This window comes from Amblyomma americanum, chromosome 4 (genome assembly GCF_052857255.1).
Source record: "Amblyomma americanum isolate KBUSLIRL-KWMA chromosome 4, ASM5285725v1, whole genome shotgun sequence".
Taxonomy (NCBI): Eukaryota; Metazoa; Arthropoda; class Arachnida; order Ixodida; family Ixodidae; genus Amblyomma; species Amblyomma americanum.
Genome location: NC_135500.1, coordinates 141,268,878 through 141,285,661, shown reverse-complemented (window position 1 = coordinate 141,285,661; position 16,784 = coordinate 141,268,878). Strand labels below are relative to the sequence as shown.

Sequence of the window (16,784 nt, the reverse complement as noted above, 5' to 3'; positions counted from 1 at the left end):
ACTTGAAATGCTTGTATTATAAAATAAGCAAAAATAAGGTAATATAGTTTTTACAAATTACTAAAAACTAATGGTAGCTATTTTATGTATTATCTTATCATAAGGAACAATATTATCAGCATCATCGAACTTCAAATGCCGCTCTCTTCTGTTCCCTCCGCTAGGGGAAGGTCATGAAACATGCCGGTGTTTTGCATGTTATTGGAGAGGTAGTCGTACACACTGTATAAAATTTGAGGACTTCACCGATCTCTGTGCTGTGTGTCGTTTCGGTTATGTTCATACAAGACCTTGCGGGAGGAGAGAGGCTGAGGCGTCCGTGTGCAACGAAGTTTGTGTAGTGCGTGTTGAACTTTTATAAATGGGGACCGTCCAAGCGAAGGTATACTTCTGTGAACCTGCTTATATTTAACTCGGTGGTGCATTTACTTCTTTTCGGCGATCTTTGCGCGTGTTAACATCATCCTTAATACACGCTGTGTGGAATCAACCACTTTTAAGCTGCAACTTGTTTGCATTAAGTTTGGTTCACTCGATCGCATGTGACGTTTTGGCAGTTTGGTGATTCTTGCTTACGTGCGTTGCAGTCATTTGAGAGGCAAGAGGCGAAGGAGATGCAAGTGCCTCTGGACCAAATAGAGGTCAGTGTGTATTTTTTCTAGTTTTTAGTCCGTGAATTTCATAGCATTGTTGTTGCAGGCTCGTGTTGACGCGGTGTTCATTGACGGTGTTTGCCGGACTAAAGATGATATCCTCAAGAAGGCTGTCAATGAACTTTTCAACGCTAGAGACTTTCAAGAGGTGAGCGTGGAGTCGGTAGAGCATCGGAGGTGATCATTCGTGCTCGCGAATGTACGCAGTGACGAACAAACCTTTTGTTTCAGGTAATATTAAAAACGCGCTACGTGAGAAAGCAGCTGGAAACATTGGGAGCATTTAAGCAAATTGCTGTGACAATCGATACAAGTTCAGGTAAGGAGAGTCAGTTTCCAGCTGAGCTTGAAGCTTTTTGGCAGATATGATAAAGCACGGAAGTGAAATTATTCGCTGTCTTTCAGGTCCTGAGGCAAGTCCAAGTGGGTTAGAAGTGACATTCAAAGTTCAAGAAGTGAGACGACTCATAGGAGGTATCAATACTCTTGTTGGAAACAATGAAGGAAGCATGGTACGTAGCTGTCATTTATCATCTTCCTTTGAGTAGCGTGCTTTTAATGACCAAGCTCACCCCAACAATTGCTTTCTAGGTTGTGGGCCTCAAGTTCCCAAACACGTGGGGTCGGGGAGAGTTTGTTCAAACAGAGTACCACTACGGCACCAAGCATTCTAGTGGGTTCAACATTACAGTTAGTAAGCCCTTTCTGGGTTGGCTAAATCCCAGGTAAGACCATGAACTGCATTCATAGCCTGACTGTGCCTCAACGCATCCTCCTCTTTACAGGATTACAGGGGCAGTATTTCAGCAGGCAGCAGACTTCCCATGGAGTGGCTTCAGGCAGCTTGATCGAGGCTTGCTAACGGAGCTTTTGGTATTCGCTCTTTGTTGCTCTTCTTAGACGTGTGCTGCCACTCCTAGGTGCATGGCTTGGCATAAGGAACTTCATATGCTTTGCAGCCTTTATTGCATATTGGTGCAGAAAGCAATCAGGCCGCCTCTTTTACTTGCTGCCCACAGTTGCATCGTTTACATGGGTATAAACAGGCATCATCATCAGGCATTGTTATTTCAAAATGCCAGCCATTTTAGTACAAACAGGATTCCAAGAAATTCGGAAAAAAATGCTGATAGTATCCTGCACATTTGATCATGTATGCCTGTGTTAGCAGCCCCTTCTCATTTTTCAGTAATTGAAACAAAAAGTTTGCAAAATTTGGTTAGCCATTCAGTCTGCAAAGTTTTGCTCCAATGTAAGAACCTTATTTCCAGACGGTGTTTGCACTCATTATTGGGAACTCAAAAAATTAGCTGCGGTTCAACTACTGCTGAACCTAGTTAGAGAGCGAAAGCTGTGGTGTGCCGGGTAAACAGATGTGGCTTGGCCTCTAACATAGAGTGCGATCTGCACACTGGATAGGCAATGCGGCTCCCACCCTGCCAGGTGGCGGTTAAATTCATGGTTGATCAGTTAAATTTATGGTTGATCGCGAGAAGTTGGTCACCCAATGAACGCTGCGGCTTATTGCTGCAGTGACCCACAGTGGCCTGCGTCTGCCACAAGGTTGTCAGTGCTAATGCATGCAGCCCATATCTCTCTCTTCCCACTGCCACAATTGAGGTGTCCACTGCCTTAGGGAGCCAGTTATGCACCTTCCTTTCCTCAAAATCATCATAGTCTAGAGCGGTGTCAACGCTAATGTTAATGAATACAAAGAACTCCAACAGTCTATAAGTCTATAGCTTCAGTCCTGCCAATGAACACAAAAAACGCGGACAGTCTATAATTCTATAGCTTCAGTCCTGTGTTTCTGCTACAGTGCACATCTGTCACTACCTCTGTTACTACCGCCCTACCACGTAGCTTAAAGCCCCACTGAGGTGTCCACCCTCCCAGGGGGCCAGTTATGCACCTTTCCTTTGGTTTGGAAGAAAATTGAAGATTGGTTTTTAAAATTGGTTTTGAAGAAAGGAAATGGTGTATTAACTGTCTTAACATTATTGGTGCACACCCCAACCAAAATGCACTGCACCCCACCATAAGGGGTTTGAGCTCTGGCTCACTTGAAGGTCGAAACCACAAGCACTGTGATATCTACCTCCTGTAGTGAACCCTTCGCTTCAAAACTCTGTCCTTTCTCTATGTCTTCTGAGGAGTTTCTGGCTGTGGCGTACAAGAGCAGTGACATTCTTCCCAAAGGAATGCTCTTAAGCAGTTATTTATGTAAAAGAAGAGTGTGAGGAGAAAGACATTGGACAGCCTTTTATTATTACAGTAAAACCTGGGTCATGCAAATCTTATGAGGTCAAGAAAAATATAATAATAATAATTGGTTTTGGGGGAAAGGAAATGGCGCAGTACCGTGGAGATATCGTTGGACATCTGAACCGTGCCGTAAGGGAAGGGAAAAATATTCAAATATTCGTATCATCCGAAATTTGTATTACCCAAAACCATCAAAATTCGTATGCATAATTTATGCTAATCTTTTTTAGGCTGACGGGATTTACTTAAGGCCGCGTGCCACCGCTGACTCGCGATGTTGGCGTTGTGCTGATCGCATGCCACCGCTCATTACTTGCGGTGTGCACCACACAGCTGGCGATCACGGCGTCAGCAATGTACGAGTAGCAAGTACTTGGTGCTCGAGGGTGCAGTCGCGGCTCGCGCGTTCATATGATCCGCTGTGGGGCGGGGTGTATTTGTAACATCCAAATTACTGCCCATTGCACACAGTGCTCTTTAGCCAGGGCATTTTACAAATTCGTATTAACCGGGATCGTATCATCGAGATTCGACTGCACCACTTTGAAACTCGTGTACTAGCTTAAGGGGAAAGTACCTGTTTTTCAGAGTTTTTGTGGGCTTTTTTTTTTCTTCTCAGTAATGGAGATGAGATGGCAAGTAGTAAAGGCATCTCTGCACGTTCCTTGGAGAAAAAGTACACTAAGTGTTCTCTTTCCTTGATCACTATATCCACATAGAACATTGTTGCAAATAAATGTGACAGGGGTGTCTGTGGACTGCACTTATTGGCTGTAACACAGCTATGCTTTTAAATGTGTTGATGTCAGTAAACGAGCTTTAGTGTTGACATACAGTAAAATAATGCACACCACAAAAGTTAAACAGCGCAAAATGATACAAAACTGCAGAGGACAAGACCTACACGTATTTCTTTTGTGTTCATGCTTATGTTCATGCTTATTTTGTACAGTGCTTTAAACTTGTGTAAAGTGCACCAGCGAGTCCAGAAACAAGTGTTATTAAAGATTAATGTGTACTCTTGATCCTCTAGTTTGAGTCAACACCTGGTGTGCACCATAGCCTTCGGTGGGAAGCTCTGTGGCGTGAACTGTCCTGTCTTGGTTCGACGATTCCCTTCATTGTTCGTGAAGAGATGGGCCACTCCTTGAAGTCTTCCGTAAAGGTATGCATACCAGGGCTTTTTTTATGTTTTGTTTTACCGACCAGTTCATTCAATGTAATTATCTTTTCCTTTTTCCATTTCAGCACATAGTGACAGTGGACAGGAGAGATAACTCTATCCTGCCGACGGAAGGAAGCTACTTCAGGTTGCACCAAGTAAACCCAACTTGATTGCTTGTCATTCCCACCAGCACCATATTCCCTGTGCATAATATCCAATGGTTTTATGGGATTTAACGTCCCAAATAGACTCGGGCTATGAGGGACGCCATAGTGGAGGGCTCCGGGTAATTTTGACCTCCAGGAGTTCTTTAACGTGCACTGACATAGCACAGTGCACAGGCCTTTATCATTTCTCCTCCATCGAAATGCGAATGCCACGGTCAGGATAGAACCCATTTCTTTCGTGTCAGCAGCCAAGCACTATAACCACTGAGCCGCCAAGGCAGTTTCATAATATCAGACTGTTCTCATTTTAGGCTGTAGTGCTATTCCGTTGTTTGTATTTGCTTGACCTTAAGCGTCCTTTTTCTTTCGCACCTATGGCACTAAAGAGTAAGTTAAGGGGGCACCTTGCTTCGAAGCATAGTACCTAAAACTCGTGGACAGATTTTTTCTTGCTCTGCTGTTTGGGCGGAGAGCAGGGTGCTTGAGAAAAACAAGAAAAATTTAACCGTTACTGGCCTCTCTTTGTGCCCTGCTGTAGCCTGCTGTCGTTTATGTCCCAGCAAACTTAATTGCATGTTTCATTCTGTGTTTCAGGAGTTTTCGTGACACGATTGTTACCATTTCCATCTTGATTGTTACCGTTTGCAACCAGAGAGGCATCTGTTCTTAAAACGACACTTGCTGTGCTTGTTCCAAAATATAGAAAACGAGGGAAGTAAGCATCAGTTGAAGTACATAAAGGATTTTATGCTGGCTCTTCAGCTTGTTACCTGAACTGTTCTCTTCGTTTCTTCCTCAGGAGTTTGCCGGTTTGGGTGGTGATGTTGGCTTCGTCAAGCACGAAGTGGAATATCAGCTCAACCTGCCAATAGCAAGAGACATAGTGAGTGCATTTTTTTTTGTGTCAAGATTTGTACCCATGCCACACAGGCAAATTTAATGCCATTAAGTGCTTACTGCCTTAAGTTTTAATGGCATTCATGCGATGCCAGATGCATAAATTAAATGGCATTAACCTTACTGCCATTCGTGATTTACTGAGTCCGCCACAGCTCGTTTTTCCGAGCAATGCTTACTCTTTCATGCAACTTCAACTGCTCATGAGGAATCTTCTCTGCATTTTCGATGAGAAGGGTACCATTTTTACAAGCACTTCTGACAGATACTCTCAACTTGTGTGCTGATATGCGAGTTTATGGCTACTTCTTTGACTTGTCCAGCAATAACACCAGTATTTCCTGCAAAATAATTTTGTAACGGGGGCTTAGGATAACGCTCAGGTGGCGGCGAAACCACGGTGGCGACCGAGTCTCTCGTCTGTTCAGGTCACTAGGCACTCGGTCTGAGTGATGGCAGTGCGGCTACTTCTTCTTTGCCTCAGTAAATATAGGATGATGCCCTTCTTCTTCTTCACAATTTTTATATTACATTTGAACAACATTCCCAAGGTGTCATGTGCATTAGCACGGTTTTTATTCACATTAAATTTTGGCTTTCTTGTAAGCATTATTGTCATGATTTTCTTATAATGACATTAAATGTGGACATGTAGCTCCAACTCCGAAAATAATGGCATTAACAGACGTAAGGCCTTAAGCGCTTACTGCTATTTCTTGTGCACATGTGGCACGGTATTACCAGAGTCCTTCAATGCTTTTACTGGTCACGAAACTCCGGCCAAAGTTTCATATAGTGACAGCGCTTGCCGCTAGTGGCACAGCTGTCGGAGAGGGGGCACGAATTGGCCGCGCGCCCTATTCGCAGCGGCTGTTTTGCGGCCAGCAGGCTCACTTGTTTTTATTCGGCTCATTTTCATTTGATATCTGTGTTTACTGCAGTATGGACGTTACTAGCATTTACCGGTTATTACCCGAAAGCTTGGCTGCAACATCGAGGCACTGAAAACCGCAATCGACGGCGGCCGCTTTCTGATCAGCGCGCTTTTCTTGCCGATTGTTATGGAACAGCAGTTTTTGTACATCGGTCCAGGCTGCGCATTGCTGTGCCATTAATTTTTACCGTAACTTGACTTCAGTGTCGCCATGGATGATCTAGCGTAGCGGTTTGCATTGCGGCTGTGTTGGCCGAGTCCTTGCTTTCGTCGAAGTGCATAAGACTATTGACGAACGCTTATGGCTGGCGCTTACCTTGCGACAAATACTGCAAGCTCACTGGCTGATGCTGGAAATCAGATTTTATGGCGTCATTTGAAGAACCGGCAGAAGCTATCACATAACCAAAGCTCCGGCAGTTTGATAGTGCTATCTGACTAGTTTTTGCTGACACTTTTGGCAGTGGCAAAGCCAGCTTCTGAAGACTCGTGCTGCATAAGCCACTTATTTACGGTTTGTCACGCTGCGACGACGAAGAAGCTGGCGAGCGCAAGGAAATAATGAAATTTATTGTTCAGTGCTCACTTGCTGGCTGCGTGCTACCAAAATTAGAAACAAGCTGTAAGTGGTCACGCAATAAACAAAAAAGTGAGCAGTGATAAGACGCATGCACAAAAAGAAGCCATAATCAAACGAAAGAGTACACTTGTCTACCAAACCAACAGGGTCACAGATAGGCATGATCATATGTGTATGCGATAATGAGGTAAAATATAAAACATACTAAGAAACACACACACTGCATTGTTACATAGCAATGTGCTCACAATAAAATAGCAAAATATATATTTGATACTAAAAAACAACATAACAACCCAGATGCTTATGGTTCTACTAAAAAAAGGCAAAATAAAACATACAAATTCCTGAGGAACACACATCTTGCATCATTACACAAATGCTATAAAATACAAAAATGAAGAAAATGAATACACAACTATGCATGTTTTCACATCAGACCACACAGAATAACATACATGCTCCTGAGAGACAGCTATCATGGATTTAGAAAAGCCAGAAAACAAATTTAAGATGGCAGCAATGCTTGCAAGTCTCAAGACTGTAAGACTGCGCTACTGCCGAGGCTTCCTGCCACCACATGCTGGGCATGTAGACCGCTTTGTTGCCCGAGATTGCTTGTTTTTTTGTTTTTTTTCTCGAGTAAAAAAATGTAAACGACACCTCAGGAAAAAGTGAACAACCTATGCAGTGGTGGTTACGTAATGTGATGCACAGCCAATACCAGCCAAGGCAGTACGGCTGTCGACGAGAACTTCTTCAATAATGCTTGCATATATGTCAGCACATGCAACTGCGTTGACAGTCAAATCCTCCACATGACTTTCAACAATTTGCAAGATGCTTATCAGCCGGCTTGATGGCACTTGCAGAAACCCTTTTGATTTGGCTTGTATTAGAGCCGTTGGTTCCCGTTTTTGGCTCTTCAATGTTTCCACATAGCTGCAGCATGACAGTGACGAGAATTTTTTTACTACATAGACAGCAAGGTAGTCCAGGATGCAGTCTTTCGTAGACAATTCATCATCAAGTGCACAGAATGCTCCCCGCAGTCATCTGGCTCCACAAGAATATCGTCGAGCGGAACTGTCTCTGAGCGTCGAGATCGTGCGAGATCATGGCTTCAGCTTGCTCAAGTACGCTGGCAGGCCTTCGAATATCCGTGGAACGGCGCCGGGCCTGAGTTTCAACTTCTCGCGTTGCAGCGACACTGCTTCTTCGCTGACCACAAATTCGTCAGTTCGAATAATATCCATGAAATGCTTCTCATAGATGCGGACATGCTTGGAGTTGAAGCTAAACCACCCCTTTCTTGTCGTGGTATCGCCCGCTTCCATATTTCACGCTGCTCGGCGTCGCTGGGCTTGCGTACCTCTGTAGCCGGAGCGGCAACCCGTCACGCAGCAAGCCTTCGGCATCGCAGGTGAGCGTGTAACATGTGCTGCAGTTGTTTACGAAAATCAGCACAAAAAATACTAGCTGCCACACCACAGGCTTCGCAATCTGCATGTGGTCTCGCTGCTACACAGGTGCTCGCTTGCTTGCGTTGTTGCCCCCACCGGGCTACTAGCACCGCCTCGTGGAAGATGCGGTCAACATATGAAGCTCTCCCATAGCGTTATGGAGAAGTTTCGTGACCAGAAAAGCATTGAAGGACTCTGGTATTACTCTGTTGCACTCCCAGTTAAAAGGTATACGTGGTTAGCATAGTAATCTTTCTTTGCTTTTGCTAAACGGTGCAATAGCAGGCAGATCTATCCTTTGGCCAATGCAGTAAAACCTTGTTAATTCTGACTTCAACGAATTTTCCGAATGTCGAATTAGTGAATAGCTCCCAAGGTTTACCAAAAGCCATTTGTGTGAAAGTCAAATTTATTTGGTGAAAACGTGGGCAGCGGCAGAGTCCTTCAGTGCTTTTGAAGCATTCAATGCTTCAAAGAATTGAAGGACTCTGGCAGCGGTCATCTGCTTTTAAGATGATTTATGACTATAGACCTCTGCGTATATGAAATGTGCACATGGCACTGCAATGCTGTGCTGCTGTACATGTTGAAAGCATTGGGTAGGGATGTTTAACTGATGTATATTTTGTGCATGGAATTACTGACTTTGCACACTGAGACCTTCCGTCATTTTCTTTAGCAGAATAGCTGAAGCACAGCCTCCCCATCCCTCAGCTTGTTGGACAGCCGCTTTAAACTGTGGTGTGGCTCTCTTGATGCAGGTGCTGCAGGGATGTTGCATGGCCGGCTACATGATGGGCTTCGGGCACAACAAGACGTTCAGCATCTGCGACAGGTTCTTCCTCGGCGGCCCGCTAGGTCTGCGCGGTTTCCAGCAGAGGGGAGTTGGACCGCATGTAGAAGGTAGTGAACTCTCTCAACCCATGTACTGCGGAGTGAGAACATGCAAAAGGGGGAACAGCCAACTGACTGGATCGCAAGCCAGAGACCACTAGACATTAAGCTTGTGCGCACTCTCATGTACACAAAAAAAAGGTAGTGAAGGAAGGCCCACTTGGCCACAACACCTAGTGGCATGGAATGGAAGCTTCTTGCGCAGTACTTTGTGATGAAAGCTATGCATTATGGATCACCAGGCACTTGTGAAAGGTATCTGAATATAATGCTATTTTGTTTTGGGAAGAATTTTTTGAGTAATTTTTTAGCCTCAAAGAACCCCGGTGGCTTTCAAAAGGTGCCGAGAAACCCCATGCATCTTAGCTTCCATCTCTTCCGTCTTAACGCGCATTTAATAAAAAAGAGTAGGCGAGGCACATGTGCTTTAAGCAGTTTTAGTGCAGTCAGTTTTAATGAGCACTTGGAGAGTTCTTTTATGACATTCCACGAAAATAATCTCTTGGACATCGGGAGCTACTGATTAAATGTACGGTGGTAAGTATACCTAACCACCACAACAAACGACAAATGTCTGAGGGCACATTTGTCTTCCTGACATCTCCATGCTGCACCAGAAAAGCAGTTTCCCCACTTGTGTTTTCTCCCTCTTTGTTTCATACACTTGATCCTGTGTTCCGGTGAGGCCGTAGTGAACCTAGCAGAGTATGGATTTTTTATTTTATGATCGAGTGGCAGGAGGCTTGGCTGGAGACTTAAAGGACTATAGAGACGAAATTTTTGCTTGCGTGTTTTCTTCTTTCAAACGATGCACATTCGTATACATGGAGCACCCTGTGGTATTCGTGTCTGACCGCTAAATAATTTATAATTGAATTTCTTCAAGACGCTGTTTCAGTTATGGTTTCATCGACGAAACGATGACTGTGATGTCAAGTTTGTGTTTCGGCCACGTGATCCACTAGAAAAACTAATATAATAGCTGACAGGACATTGTTTGTCATTCCAGGTCTTGGAAGAGGCTGTATCAAATGTTGTCGTGAACTAAAACTACATATCAGTGATTATATTACAGTTTTTCTAGTGTGGGTCACATGACCAAAACATCAACTTGACGTCACAGTTGTCATTCGGTCGATGAAACTGAAACCGAAAAAGCATGAGAAAAGAAAATCAATTATAAATTATTTAGCGGTTGTAGGCAAATACCACCCGGTAATCCATGTATTCTAATGTCTAACGCATCGTTTGACGCAAGAAAATGTGCAATAAAATTAGGTGCCTATAGTCCTGTAAGCTTTGTGGAACTAGGCAAAATTAATTACAGCCATTTGGCAAAATGGGGTAATGGTAACATTGGTCCCTAAGATCTGTACTAGTAACAGGGCATCTGGAAATGACACTATACATTCTTATTTAAGTGTACTGTGTTGTTTCCTATAAATTAATGTTTATTTTTTTTGTGTGTGTGTGCATGGATTTGTAATGCTGCCTCGTCTTTTTTTCTGAAACAGTGCTGATAAAGAAAAATGTTCGTGGCACTTGCAAAGAGCAAGCTTCTTTCAGTGCAGGAAAGCTAACACGCTTGCTGTTAATCTGAGCAACGCCAGCGCAGTTTGTTTTTGGAGTTCGTTTCTTTCTTTGATGCTAGCTAGCCATTCCCTACGAGCGGACTTAATAACTTTCCGTTCAGCGGAAAACCCAGTGTCGGTGGTGGCGTGAACGACAAATCCCCAGAGAAGCAAATGGCCCTCCTGTCAGCTAGGTCATGTGACCTTGTGGCGCCATCACAACCTGCTCACCGTGGAAGTTGACAGTTAAAGTAATGATTGGTGTAATGATTGGCTGCGAGAGGTTGCTCGGATAGAGCGACCTGGGTCTCGCAAGCCCCACTGGTGGCGGCACCTGCCATTGCAGGGCAGTGTCGCATTGCTTAACCACTGCGCCAGGAGTGGTGAGAATGACCAGTTCTGCATATATGGTCATTAACCCATCAACGCTATCGTGTCATACTCTTAAGGCACAGCTCAAGTGTCCCCTTGAGTTTTTTGTCCAACACCTGAATAATTATTCTTATGGCATGGACGATGCAGAGGTCAGGCGCAATGTTTTCGGTTTTATTTCTGCGTTACAGTTTTGTGCCTAAGTACGGAGCAGATTTATGCACGACTGTTTTATCTGTTTCGACCTCGTTTGTTTTGTTGCACTCCTATGACGTAGTGCAATCAAGTTATTCGTTTTGAAAATTGTGAATTTTAAATTTCTTGTATACAATTTTCTTCTCACTCTAGATACATCAACGGACACTACATTGCAAGAATTCACAACCAAAATTTGTAGTTTTCTAAAAAACAAATAAGAATTGTACAATTGTAGCACGCACCCACCTTCTTCCACATCTTCTTAACCCTGCAGCCTTTTTGCAAGGTTCAGAGGAAAATATATATTAGAAAGCAATATTCTGGAGATATATCAGTAAAGTTTTGCGAGAGTAGTCAAAATTATTTGTAACATGTGCAAAAAGTTTCGTGTAAATCCATCAACAAATAGAAGCCGCGTCCCCCCTTAACTGGAAGATGAGTGTCCGGAACAAGTAATTCTGCTCAACTCAAATACTGCCCTTTAACGCATTTTCTTGGAGTAACTTGTGTATATAGGCCAGCCAAAGGTGTAGCCATTAGCTGCAGCTGCAAAAAGGATAGGAAGCCAGCATCGGAGCATCAATCTTGGAGTCGACGTACACATGACAATAGGCGGTATTCTCGCCTTTTAGGTTATCTTGACAGTGTTAAAGCCAGCTTGTGCTACTCTGGCAGTGTCTGTGTTTCAGTGTTCTCACCTCTGACTATGTTGTCTCTCCAGGTCATTCGCTGGGTGGAGAGGCATACTGGGCCTCTGGTCTTCATCTTTACACACCGCTGCCTTTCCGGCCTGGTGAAGGTGGCATTGGAGACTACTTCCGGACACATGTCTTTGCCACAGCCGGAAATGTGGACGACTTCAAATTCAGTGAGTGTCGGTGCAAGGGTATCCTGTACAGCTGTGGGAATGTTTCCCGACAGGATGAAGAGAAACCCAAACAGTTTCACATGTGTACTGTGCCTAGAGAAGATGTCATGACATTTAATATCAGTGTAAGAGTGAACAAGCGTTGCTCCATGCATGCTGAATCAGCTGTAGAATGTACAGCCAACTATTAAGAGGGAGAGGTGGAAGTTATTGCTAGCTCATCTTTTTTTTTTTCTGCATGAAAGTGCGCTTCTATCTTTGTTTCAGCATGTGTGCTTCTGTTTCTGTTTCAGCGAATGACATGCAGCAAAACTTTGAGCTGGCCACGCGCAACCTGCGGTGGTCGGTTGGTGCAGGCATCGTGCTCTCCGTTGGACACATTGCCCGCTTTGAGCTGAACTACTGCCTGCCCATGAAGGCAAAGTCTGGCGACAGGTCAGTCTCTCACTTAGTCCTCGTTTTCTTAAAATAAAGGTGCACATTCGGCACAGCCCGGGGTTTCGGGGTAGTACTGTGGCAGTGCGGGCTAAGCATTCAGAAACGGCGTGTCGTAAGCCTTTCTTAGTGTCTTCAGTTGCTCAAATGTAGAGGAGATGGAAAGGATGCAAAGCAAGAAACACATTGGTGCATTGTCTGCAGTACGTCCAGTAGAACCCCTTTGATACATTTTTAGGTAATGTGTGTGTGTGTGTGTGTGTGTGGGGGGGGGGGGGGGGGGTTACATAAAACCACTAAGATCTTCAAAAATTTGGCTCAGGATTGCAGTACAAAGGCATTTCTTGACACTTTCACCTACTTTTTATAAAAAGGCCAGTCAATGCATGTTGGCGCAAAGGCTGAAGATGAAGAGCACTTCTGGTGCATGAAGGTGTTTGTCCGCATTTGCGGTGCCTCCAGCACGAAAGTAGCCAAGACATCTTCCTTGTCACCATCGTGTCAACTGCAGTCGCTTGCTGCAATTGGTGTTCCTCTCATGTCACTTCGTGCTTTATCGTCACGAAACTTCCGCGTGGTTCTGCCAAATGTTGAGTAACTCAGCACTAGCTAACAGATAGGTGGCGTAGCCAGTTCGTTATAGCAAGGTCAACCGCCACAACACCTTTGTTACATGGAGGTCTCAAATATGTGCTTCAGTGAGGGTGGCGTTTTTGTAATATCGAGGAATTCGCTATATGGAGGTTCGTTACAACCAGGTTTAACTGTATAGTACCACTGCACAATGAACAGAATGCTTGCACCCAAGCTTTGCTGCATGTCAAATTCACCTCAGCTCTTGTTGTTGAGAGCCTCAAACAAACTTGACTGTCCCATTGTTTTCTGAGTTATAAAAAAAAACAGTAAAATAGCAGTAATGAAGTTAAAAAAAAATTGGCTGTGGTTTAGCTCTGGTTAAACCTGGATTGACACGATAACTACAGCTGGCCGAGTGGAACTCGCTCAGTCCTTTGCAAAGTCAATCTTTCGCCGATCCGTTCTGCTGGGCGTTCCTTCATCATCTTCGTTCCTGGATGTGGATTCACTCTCTCCCCTTCTCCACCCTTCCCCCCCACTCGGTTTCGCAGCTACTCCGCACCATGTGACCAGCCACGGCGCCGCCACGTGGCCATGGGGTGGCCACGCTGAAGGCTTGAAATGCTAGTGTAATGTAGCTATCGCTACAAAACCCATCTTTGTGCACAGGGGGGAGGGGGGGCTTTACTCTATTTGTGTCTTTGCGGCAACACCCAGTGGATTCTTATGCAGATTTTTTCTCCTCCTGTGTCCTATTTATGGCTGGATGCTGTGTGTATAAGCTATACATCAGAAACTTCCTGCAATGAGTAGCTTGAAGCAAGAAAAAAAAAAACTTGTGTTTGTGCCTTCTCCAGTGCACTTGTATTTTCAATAGTATCACGAGCAACAGGGGATTTCATGTGAATGTGGTTGGAAGGAGATCCTTCTCTCACCAACTCTGTTATGCTTATTCCAGGCTGAACCAAGGCCTGCAGTTTGGTATTGGAGTCTCCTTTCTGTAGCACTGCCAGCCTCTAATCGCATCTTTTTTGTTTGTTTTTATAGGTAAGTTCTGGGTTGATCACCTTGTCATCCCTGCCTTATTCTAGGCTAGCGTTTTCTTGTTTTGACACTGCTCTTAACTTCCAGGTTCGTACTTTTGAAGGACAAACAGCGAGCTTATGGATGCAGTTTCCTGGAGACTGCACAACACGCTGGAAATCTCTCCACATGCTTTTAGGACCATAGTGTACAACCATTTTTTCAAGAATGCATTTTTTTTTAGTTTCCAAGCTCGCAGCTTGCGTAATTGTTGAGTTTGAATAAAAAGAGATGCTGTGTCGAGAGCAACTTTATGTATATTTTTCTTTTTCAGTGTAACTATGTTCAGAAACTATGATCAGTGTAAATATGTTCAAAAATTCGACCATATGGCACCTGCCATTCGCATCCTGCAGCCTACACACCAATTAACACTCCCGGACATTGCTGGGCATCCACTTGGTTGCACGAGGTGAACATGCATTGCACTAAAAACGCGACTGTCTCTCTGAACAATCCTTTGTCATACACCGCTTGGACGCAGGGATCTCATCATTGCCCACTCCTGGACTTCTTTAGATCGGCCAACCATTTTTCATTCACCCTTTTCTTTCAACCAGCATTACGTACCCCCTTTATGCCCGGAGGCAATAAATATTGCTTTAAAAAAAACATGACTCCCAGAAATTGCTGCATAATGTGAGACAAGATGGGTCCTTGAAGCTTGCAGACTAGCATGTACGAGACGAGAACAGACACACCTTTGTTAGGTGTTCACTCATGGTACACTCCAATAACTATGAAGAGATGGGCACCAGCAGTGCTGCCGCAAAACCATGATTTGGAGCAATTTTTGGAGCAGCCAAAAGGCATTGTGTGGGATATAGAGCTCTCTTGGAGCACTTTATAGAGCTGTGGAATCAACGCTTTGGAGCAGCTGTGCCCAGTTTCGAGACGTGCCTTGCCGATCAAGCTGCCAGTTTTGGGATGGTGGAACTAGTGCCAGAAGCCATTTTAAGTTTTTACATAGCTTAGTCTGGCTTGACGATACAAATATCAACTGCGTAGAGCACTAAAGAGACTGCGCACGTGGCACGGTTACAGCGCACCAGCCATAGCGGGACCCTGTAATGACCACCAAAGTTTGACCGTGTTCCACTGTGTTTGGCGGCTTCCAACACGCTCCGGCTACGCCGACAAATCCGGTGCTTAAAGGTGGCGTGAATTTTGTTGCAGCTGTTGATGAGGTTCCATCGCCACAGTTAGGTGAACGGACAAGTGAAAGCGCGAAAACGAAAACTACGCCGCGAGCGACAGCGCGCTACGTAGCGACACGAGGTGTGCGGGCTGCCCCCGGGGCTTTTGTTTCCGTTTTCCGCTTCTTCCTGTTTCTGTATGGCTTAAAAGACGGAGTTTTTAGATTATAACATGAGAATTGGGTAACAATAAAGCGATCGCAGCGAAAACAGCGCAGGAGCATACGCGCTCCCTCCCTGCCACTATTGACAGCTGCTCCGGCAGATGTCGAGCTATCTCGGGACCTTCTGCGCACGCAGACAGATCACAAGTGACGATCATTGCAAAATTGTGGAGAAGTATGTTGTGCTTGCAGAAAAATGGAGAAAAAGGAGAGAAAGCGGCAGACAATCACCAACAACATTATCATCTGCCGAGACTGAAATAAACCACCGCTTGGTTCCCTCCTGTCGCTTTGCTTTTTCAGCGTGTTCAGCTACTATGTTTCCCGGCCCATATATTTTTTTCCGCAATCCCGCGAAGAACTTGACGTGTGGGCGTAACTAATGCAACCGTCATTGTTACACTTAGCTGGCAATCAGCTGATAATGTAGGGAATGCTACTCGTTAAAGGTGTGCTAATTCTTCTTTTTGGAGGCGAGGCACAAAGGCAGCCAACGCACATTAAAAACCTCAAAATATCGAAATGGCCGATTCGAAATCGCGGCCTGTTCAAAATCCCAGTTCATTCCAAAACTTCTTTGAGGTCCCAAAATTTGCAACGCTAATTTACTGGATTATCTGAGGAGCGAGCACGTCTTCCAAATAATTTGCAGACTTTGGTTGCACCCTCCAAGACTGCCCGTGCAGGCGAAAGCCGCTGCTCGTATCAAATTGAGTCGAATACACTTTTGTCGCTCCCAAAATTTACCGTGCAAATTTTGCCAAAGCATTCGTGCGGTGGCGTGCTAATGTGCAGGTCGCGTGCTAATGTGAAGGTCGCGCCAGGCACAACCCACGCTAGGCCCATCTAGAATGCCGGCCATTTTATCATTGCCCAAGGCGTTCATATTGGCGCAGTTTGGCACAACTTCACTGATGTTTTTCAGGATGAAGCAACAAGTTTCGTTTGTAACAAGATGGTGCAGAAGTGGAAGCCCTTTTTGGACAGTGTCTTCAGCTCACTTAGCAAAGCAGAGGAGGGACTACTATCTAAACATGAACGAGTACAGCACCTTTCACACACCCAAAGAAGCAACCTTGCATCAAACAATTCACAGTGGGCAAATGGTAGCTTTATTTTCAACAGATGAGGGCGCAGGGGGGCATCGTGAAGTCTCGTGCACATTGTTTTAAAACTTGAACTCCTTATACTTCTTTGCTGCTTTGGTGGTGTCTTGTTGCTGCTTTTTCCTCTTGTTCTGTGAATGCACAATAAATATGGTAAGCATGCATGTTTGTGCTGGCTCGTCTATGGATTACCTCTG

The 16,784-nt window shown here is 44.7% G+C and overlaps 2 protein-coding genes and 1 pseudogene across 4 annotated transcripts in view; 1 reads left to right on the top strand and 2 right to left on the bottom strand.

Moving 5' to 3' along the window:
* The first annotated feature begins 152 nt into the window (after positions 1–152).
* Positions 153–14,370, top strand: LOC144128440 (sorting and assembly machinery component 50 homolog). The gene is made up of 15 exons (XM_077661843.1): positions 153–382; positions 588–641; positions 700–801; positions 885–972; positions 1,059–1,165; positions 1,245–1,378; positions 1,439–1,526; positions 3,952–4,083; positions 4,167–4,238; positions 5,050–5,133; positions 8,886–9,027; positions 11,881–12,027; positions 12,321–12,462; positions 13,997–14,085; positions 14,170–14,370. Exons 1-14 carry the CDS (start codon positions 362–364, stop codon positions 14,040–14,042), a joined length of 1,359 nt encoding a protein of 452 aa, XP_077517969.1. The 5' UTR covers positions 153–361; the 3' UTR covers positions 14,043–14,085; positions 14,170–14,370.
* On the bottom strand, positions 7,136–8,079 carry LOC144127691 (uncharacterized; annotated as a pseudogene).
* Positions 14,371–16,570: 2,200 nt separating the features above from the next.
* LOC144128439 (splicing factor 3B subunit 2-like) overlaps positions 16,571–16,784 on the bottom strand; it is a 39,198-nt gene continuing 38,984 nt past the window's right edge. For all 3 annotated transcript variants that reach the window (XM_077661841.1, XM_077661840.1, XM_077661842.1), the window contains one exon: positions 16,571–16,718. In XM_077661841.1, the coding sequence (XP_077517967.1) occupies positions 16,650–16,718 (69 nt within the window). In that variant the 3' untranslated portion in view covers positions 16,571–16,649. The remainder of the gene's footprint in view (positions 16,719–16,784) is intronic.